At 42.0% G+C, this 8,837-nt stretch overlaps 1 protein-coding gene across 2 annotated transcripts; it reads left to right on the forward strand.

Annotated features, from left to right (window-relative positions):
- Positions 1–2,233: 2,233 nt before the first annotated feature.
- LOC121872013 lies at positions 2,234–8,277 on the forward strand. Of its 2 annotated transcripts, none has more exons than XM_042374642.1 (4): positions 2,234–5,234; positions 6,926–7,085; positions 7,252–7,301; positions 8,043–8,277. In XM_042374642.1, the coding sequence occupies exon 1, from the start codon at positions 2,369–2,371 to the stop codon at positions 3,566–3,568; it is 1,200 nt and encodes a 399-aa protein (XP_042230576.1). In that variant the 5' UTR covers positions 2,234–2,368; the 3' UTR covers positions 3,569–5,234; positions 6,926–7,085; positions 7,252–7,301; positions 8,043–8,277. The 2 variants fall into 2 exon arrangements, with proteins under 2 accessions (XP_042230576.1, XP_042230577.1); XM_042374643.1 differs by having other exon boundaries at positions 2,234–5,166.
- Positions 8,278–8,837: the final 560 nt, after the last annotated feature.

Genomic DNA, 8,837 nt, shown 5'->3' on the forward strand with positions numbered 1-8,837 from the left:
TTTTCCGAATATAAATTACACAAAAACGTCTACGTCTTCTCTGGGGGAGATTATAGCTTTAATACTTGTAGTCTTTCCCAATAATGAAATCTTTAAGAGTGACCAACGTCCTCGTCAACCCCTGTATTTGTTTGAGTTCTTCCATGTCTCCTAATTTGTGTGGAGTCCAGAGTTGGGAGAGATATTCCAGCTTTAATAATACAAGAGCTGTTCATATCGGCAGCAGAGGACCTGATATACGTGACGTCATAACCACCCTACCCCCGCCTTACTTGTCCCTTGTATATGTTACTTGACGGTGCCACTATCATTAGACATAAATGTTCCCTTATATGGCCAGTAAACTGATTAAAAGTGAGGTGAGGAGGGGGAGGGGGGGACTTCCAGAAAATAGTAATGTGCGTAAATGATCGAAAATATAGTGACGTCAGGTAGTGAAAGAAGAATGACACGGTGGAACGCATCTGTAGTCAGAGTAACTGAATGGTGTAAAAGGTTATTATTATTATTATTATTATTATTATTATTATTATTACTTCTATTCATAACTGAATTCCATAAATAGAGCAATTCAAAACCTTTACAGTACATAACTCTTCCAAATATATAACTTTACTTGGGTATTAACGTGCGCAGGAAACTACCAGCTAACGACTACAGCCCCTGAAGTCACACTGAGCTCAAGTAAACACTCATACAGTAATTGGAGTCGACATAATGCGTTGACTTAATACTCATAGGGATAGAGGGATGAGGGGAGCATTAAGGGGTTGAGGTGGGGGGTGAGGGGAGCATTAAGGGGTTGAGGTGGAGGGTGAGGAAGGGTTTGGAGGGGTGAAAAAGGTTTGGGGGGTAAGAAAAGGTTTGAGGAATGGATGGGGTAATAGGAATGAAGAAAGACTTGGATGGAGGCAGAAAAGGGATGAATGATTTAGGAGAAGAAGGAATGGAAGATAAGGGTAGAGGTTAAGGAAGGATAGATATTGGGATGAGAGAAATAGAGAGAAAGTTGAAGAATGAATAAGAGATAGGAAGGGAGATATTTGGTTTGGAATAGAAGGATAGATAGGGATAGGAGGGTGGTTGATGGAAGAAGACTGGAGAATGGACGGTAAATGGTAAAAGAAGATTAGATAACAAGAAGGTAAGGAGGGGGAGGTAGGGAACTTTTCCATATATGACCACAGGAATAGTGTCTCCCCCTACTACCCCCCGCCTTTTATTCTACCCCCTCCTTCTCCTCCTCCTCCCTACCCCACCTTCTCCTCCTACCCGTCTCACCCACCTCTCCCCTCCTTAACCTCACCCCACCTCTCCTTCCCTCCTAACCTCACCCCACCTCACCCCACCTCTCCTTCCCTCCTTAACCTCACCCCACCTCTCCTTCCCTCCTTAACCCCACCCCACCTCTCCTTCCCTCCCTCCCTTCACCCACAACATCATCAGTGGAGCGTACAGTACTACTCCTCTCGATCTTGCTGTCATATACATTACTGGAGGCAGTTCAGAGGCTTTTTGGGTTCAGTAGATTTTAAACGAGATTTTATTGTAAAGTGTAATGTTGATACAAGAGTTCAGATGAAAATTATATCCACAACAACGTATAGAATGTGACGTATTGCCTGAGGTGGGAGGTGACGTGTTGCCTGAGGTGGGAGGTGACGTGTTGCCTGAGGTGGAGGTGACGTTGCCTGAGGTGGGAGGTGACGTGTTGCCTGAGGAGGGAGGTGACGTGTTGCCTGAGGTGGGAGGTGACGTGTTGCCTGAGGAGGAAGTTGACGTGTTGCCTGAGGAGGAAGGTGACGTGTTGCCTGAGGAGGAAGGTGACGTGTTGCCTGAGGTGGGAGGTGACGTGTTGCCTGAGGAGGAATGTGACGTGTTGCCTGAGGAGGAATGTGACGTGTTGCCTGAGGAGGAATGTGACGTGTTGCCTGAGGAGGAAGTTGGATCATTTGTCAACTTCTGTAAATGTGACGATAAATTTATCAAAATAATATCAGAGAACTAGTGACTAGCAACAGATAGTTTTGTTTCGTCACTGAGTCGCTGGGTCTCCTGGTGTGTCATGGTGTATTATTGGGTGAGAGACTCTGCCTTATCTGGAGATGTGAGGACGCGCAGGTGGGTGGTCGTGGAGCTAAAGGCCCCTCCCTATATGGCTTCTCGTTGTGTAAACTCTGACATCCTATTAGCGACGTCATTCGATCACGCCACCCAACCCTCGGTTATAAGGGATGACCTTCACCACCATCACACATTTCTGACACACTCACTGCAGGAGTCGGCCGCAGAGTTGGCTGAAACTGTAGACGATCGCTTCGAGACGCACTGTACGTGAATTGTGGTTTCCAGGGAGTGATACAGAAAGATGCTCGAAGACAGCAGCGACATGGTGATCGGTACCCTGGACAGCGGGATGGGTGAGGTGCTGGCTGGGTCCTTGGGGCGGCTCTTACTCAACAACAACAACGAGGAGGCCATAAACGACAAGCTGGACGAGATGAAGAACTTAACAAATGAGAAGAAAAATCCTGCCCACGCCACCATCGCCTCAAATAATTTTAAGCGCGGGATGTCCGTGAGCTCTGAGGATACGTTGCCATTGGGAGCAGAGGAACGCGAGGGAAGAGAGAGCACGAACCTCGCCAGAAGCGAACGTGTTGCCATCATCAAGGAGCTGTTGGAGACGTACCTCAGCGATAATTACCTTACCCGAGACATCTTCTTGCTGAAACATTTCCGTAAGAGTAAAGAAGGTTGGATTTCCCTCAAGTTTATGTCCTCGTACAAGAGGATCAAGAGGACGAGAGTGGACATAGGGGAGGTGGAGGAGGCAGTGCGAGAGTCTTCTATGTTACAGATGAACGTCGAAGGCAACAAGGTCCGTCGTCTAGAGCCTCTTCCAGCATGTATCGAAAATTACATTCCCTCCCGCATGACCCTCGTGGGAGAAATACCGGAAACCCTCAGAAACCTGGTAACCTTGTCGGCGTATTTTGGTAAGTACGGCACCATCGCCTCGATACAGCTACTACGCCCGGGCTCTAATATGCCCGATATACTGCGGGAATCTGCCCAAAACTTCCCCAAGATCCGCGACCAGTGGAGCGCTCTGGTGGAGTTCGACGAGATATCTGCGGCGGGACAGCTGACGGAGACGATCAACAATGGCAGTGATGAGGCGGGTCCTTCCTGGGCTCTAGAGCTAGTGATGCCTTGGCACCCAGACACGCCTAAAAACCGATGCAGATCCTGTCCTTCTTCAGGATACTCGTCCCCGTGCCTCACCCCGGATCAGTCCCCGCAGGTGACCACCCCCAGCCGTAATATCCGAGGACTCACCAAGCGGGAACGCCTCTTGCTGAACCGCTCCCGCCAGAACAATTGTTGCCAATCATACGCTTGTCAACATCAGTGTAGTCCTCACTTCAGCCCTTCCGGACGCAGGTATAACTACCGGGAGCCCCACACACGTGTCGACAGTGGCTCCACCTCCCCTCGACACTACAAGACCCAGCTGACGGCCATGACTTGTGACAACTGGAGAGCTGCGTCTTCCCCTCATTAAATGTACATGCTATCAGTTGGGAGAACACATGGATACATGTAAAGGTCCTAGACGGCTGGTTTTTGTGCAAGAGCTTTCAGAACTTGAGCACTTGTACAAAAACTGCCCAAAGTTCAGTATTTAATCAAAAGCTTCAAAAAACTTAGTTAAAGTTGGTTATGTAATCATTCAAAAACTGTCAAAAATCATTCTGCGAAAAAGCTTCCATAAGTTCGATTAAAGCTTTGACCTATAAAACGCAACATTCTGGTGTGATAGTCGTTCGTGAGGGCGACAGGTAACGCAACAACATAGCTATTAAGTTATATCTCACATCCTTTTATATGATAACCAGTGTTATTGACCGACCTCTTGTTGTTTACTTGTTGATTTTTAATCAAGTAGTAAAATTCAAGTTCTTTAAATGTCATCAACAAGTATTGTCCAAATTTATTCTAATGTAATAACCACAGAACCCTATAATATCTTTGAAATATCTGTAATATAACGCACAGGTCTTAGTAATACCATTTTCTAAATTGTGCATTTATTCCTCTATATTAGTTTTGCTTCCTTAAATTTATTAAAAAAAGATACAGTATGGTTCATTGAATATTTTTCAAAATAAATATTAACATTCACACACACACACTCACACACACATGACATGATAAAGAATGTACTGTAGTAGTGAGCCAATAAATTATAATACAGAAACTTGTGCTATATATTGTATCCGTCCATATTGTTTATGAAAACTTAACAGAGAACGCTATAAACAGATCACAATGCTTGTGTTACTGTAATTATACCATTATTAATGCAACTTTTCACGCTGCTCGTATTACTTACTACTTACAGCTCGGGCGGTTGGTCTGTTCTTCGATGAATATTCTTCGTAGTAATGTACCTAACTGGTTGATTAATTAAATCACAAGAAAATCTAAATACAGCATCAAATTTTTACCGAAACTCTACCTTAATTAGATATGTTGACTTTGTACCATTTAGGGAAGCACGTACAGAATCTTTGAAATGATTCCATATGTCAGTTCGGGTAAAGTCTCTGCTAAGCTAGAAGTTGGCTGTTTTCCCTGAGACACGTTCCCTTCCGTTCCCTATCCAGTGGTCAGTGTTTGGTGTCGATTCCCGATACTATCTCCTAGCTACAGAAGCTTCTAGTACTACTGCAGAGTTATTATTGTCTAGGTGGTGGTTCCTAGTGAGTTGTTCCTGGTACCTTGTTCCTGATGTCATATTCCTGTTTCCTAGTTTCTGGTGCCTATATTCAGAGTTCCTGGTATGCTGTGGAAACATTAATACATGCATGATGTGCAGAAGCAGTTGCACCTCACAGGCTCTCCTCGCCTTACACTCGGGTTGAGTGACCGAACGGGAATGTTAAGTCCCGTATCATAAAAATGTCTGGCATTCCCTTCTTCGTCCAGCGGGCCCCCTGCAGTATTATGGTTTCTAGATCTGTAGACCTGGCTCAGTTCTACTTTTTAAACCCAGTTAAAAGTGCTATAACCTACACACTGAACCTGCAGGATCGATCTTACGGTTGATGAAGCGAATTGGCAACATCAAGTCCCGCCTACCTCTTCATATTGCTTGAGGTGAGAAGCAGTCAGCGACAACCTGCTAGTTGCTTGTGGTATTCCTTCAGACTTACATATCTACCATGGTGAGCTTTGTGCAGTAATATTATCAATATTAATCTGCATTCCACGTTGAGTGTTTTATTCTATCATCAGTAATACTATTCCATTACTTCAATCCCCGGCCAGGGGCAGATGTGACTCACAGTTATTCCCTGCACCCACCTACCCCATTCCCTCTGCCGCTTGCAGGTGTTCCTCAATTGCTACTCCGTGTTTGTTTGTTTTCTTGTTTTCCGAGCCATATCTTAAGCAATTTTTGAGCCAAGAAACTGAAATTTGGATACCATAGTGACCAAGTGATTTGACAAAAAGCTATCGTGAGTTTTTTCTAACGTATTGTACACCGCCCCTCCCTCCCCTATTCCATGCGGGGCCGTGTACATTGAACTTACCACTACTTGCCCAGCATTATGATCTGTATGTCTTCTCTTTATTTCCCGCTCGCAAAGAGTCATAGATAGGAAAATAGAGATAATAGATAGACTGGGAAGTAGACATATTTAGTAAATCATCATACAAGTTGACATTGATTCAGATTGTACAGTACACAGGCAGTGAAGATGAACAGTGTATCCACAGTGCAGGTAAACAAACCTCAATACTAACAAGATCGTTCCTCATTCCAACAGTACCCACGCAGACTACCTAACCTGCATACACCGTAGCAATTCTATCCAATCGGGGGAGCATTCAAATAATTCATAACAGACATTTCAGTTCATTTATTTATTGTTTTAGTTTTTACGCTAGACAACAGCACAGCGTCCAGGAGGTTTTTTGTGTAAGTTTAGGTGGTGAGGGTGAGAGAACTTAAGATGTGGCTGCTTGGTATTCGCCTCTTGATCAAACAGAACTCTTCGGTGTTTACGCATCATCATTGGGTATGACTTTGCTTGGGAGATTGGTATCCCCGCATCCCCTGAGCAACGCTCTTGTGCATTATGCAGAAGACCCGACAGCCGCACCCTTATCCACTACCTCCTAAGATGTCCCCACACACAACGCTTCCGTGACGCCTGCTGGACCACCACTCCACGACCCCCTGACGGAGACACAATGATCCTCCCCATACTGGCCAGATATTTTGTAAATAACATTGATTATGTGTTAAAGGAATATCCTTCCTTCCTTAGGCTTTAGTAAGCCCCTTTATAATATTTATACTGTATATACTTGTGACACTTGCCAGATGCTTCTGGTGTCATTGTACAGGGGTACCTAGTGACAGCACTAGGATCCCGCTTCCTCTATCATGGAATAAACAACTGAAATTGAAATTGAATTCGGTGTTGACATATTCAATAGGCCCTTTTATTTACCAGAATATATCGTTTTATTCTGGATTCACGGGATATGACCATTGATGATACTTAAGGCATTATGATGATATATCACCAGACAATATCACATCACTTCTTTATGATGCCATTCCAATAATCATACAGTATAATATTACAAATTTAGGGAAGAGGAGGTTGGATAATGCTTTACGATTTGTATCAATGTTAATTCTAAAGTCCCTTGATAGCCTCCTTTGACCCTATTCCCACTTGCCCTTAGGACCATTCATTGGGCATTTATTAATTATTTTTTGAACAGTCAGCTTTAGGAATACATTCTACTTGGGAAGTTTGTTTTGTCATGGAAACTATTTTATATATTTTGTTTCAGTGTAACGCTATATCCCAGCCTAACAATATCTCTCACTGAACAGAAGGTGGTGTTAGTGTGGCTGGTGGTGGTGGTGGGTGTAGCATCAGGAGTGCCCCTGGACTCGAATAATGCATGTAATCGTTTATGTATGGCCACCGTCGGTACTCTCATCTGCTGCTCCAGGACCAGTAACAGTAAAACTACCACAGCTTCTCCTCCACGTGAGTCTTCTTCCTACTTGACAACTTGATCAGTGAATACGGTACAGTATAGATAAATTGACAGATCAGTAGGTAAATACATAAACAGATATGATTTGATATATAATTTGAGATTTAGGCGTTCTGTAAACTGATATACTAATAATATGTTTTCCGTGACTTACAGTACGATGTCCTGTGTTCAGGTGCACACCGCTACTTCCTCCAACCCTCTTGGTAAGTGACTGTCTGCTGGTATTGTTTGGGTTTGTACTTACCTCACTAGCGTTTGGTTATACAGAAAGCGGGAACAACAAAGTGAATGATGGGATGAAAGGTTGGCATTGATCTTTAGCAGAAGGCATATCAATGACATTTGCAAGGAACTGATAATGATAAAAGGGGGAATTGAAGGAGATTCGAAAGATAGTATGGAGCACAGTGATAATATGCAAAAGAATACCAGTTGAAAGATTGAGAAAATTTGTCAAGGTTCTAAAGAGCACAAGAAGCTAAGATAACCAAGAGAATGCAGTAAATAAAACTTAAGGCAGTTAATGATTGTATTATAAGAAGTAAAAGATACGTATAGGGAAATTTTTGAACAAGTACTAAATAGGATAGATTAGAAAGACAGAATTCTCATATTTAGACTTGGTGACTTGAAGAACAGAAGAATAAAAGGTAAGGAAAGAGGAGATGAAGCTGTTTGTAAGTCAAGTTTATGTGTAGTAAGAAACCATTGTTCAAATGTTAAGGATGGGTTGGTGAAAAGGGAAAAATAGATGATAAAAGTGAACAGGCTATGTGTGGCAGATCTGAAGGTACCACAGCAGCTTGGAAACAACCTTAAAGGGATGATGATGGGTGAAAACGAATGAATGGCAACGGATGTGTGTTCGTGTATCTGGTACAACAATATTTCTGTTCATTATTATATTAATTTTACTCATTAATACTATTATCATCACCTTCCAGATATATTCTGTTACCTCTGAGGAAAACATCAGCTCCTACTGTTGCTACGTGGACTGTGATGGGGAGAAGAAATGTATCTCCAAAGTCCCATTACACTCGAAGTAGGTTTTCCCTCCCATCCAACCTCCATGTACTTGTTATTGTTAACCCTGGTTGTTGAACTTTATCATAAGTGTTTTAATATTTTATTGTTGAATATTGCTTGTTGAAATTATTAATAAATTGTTAAATATTATGAATGCTAACTTTCCTGACAACATGTCGTCACCAACTGGGTTTACCATGACACTTTTTTTTTGCAATGGGTGAACACCCATCTATGCCGTTCAGTTTTGTATTATAAAGGTTTTGTACCGAGTCAGTTGATTTCAATATTGTAATAGCTCATTATTTCTTACTCGTTATTATCATGAAATAAAATAACAATAAAAATTGTCATGTTTTATTTTATCAACTGTTCCTGGGTCAGTGGCAAGAACAACACCTGTCATCATTTAGATAAAATATGAGTATGAAACAACAAAGTTTAAGAAAACTAAAAAAATATATAACGAAGTACAGTATTGCAGTAAAATATATTAGCTAAAATATGCAAAAATATCCGAAAATATATAAAATATTTTAGACGATGGATCTCTAGTCTTTGAATACAATTATATATATCCAGATGACGTAGAAGATAAAGTTTTGGTAATATATTTACGTATATATTGCATTTAGAGGATAAATTAAGCCCGCAAAAATTACTTTTATCGTTTTTTATATATTTTGTGAAAAAAAGTCATAAATATACAA

Source organism: Homarus americanus, unplaced genomic scaffold (assembly GCF_018991925.1).
Source record: "Homarus americanus isolate GMGI-L3 unplaced genomic scaffold, GMGI_Hamer_2.0 scaffold51476, whole genome shotgun sequence".
Classification (NCBI taxonomy): domain Eukaryota; kingdom Metazoa; phylum Arthropoda; class Malacostraca; order Decapoda; family Nephropidae; genus Homarus; species Homarus americanus.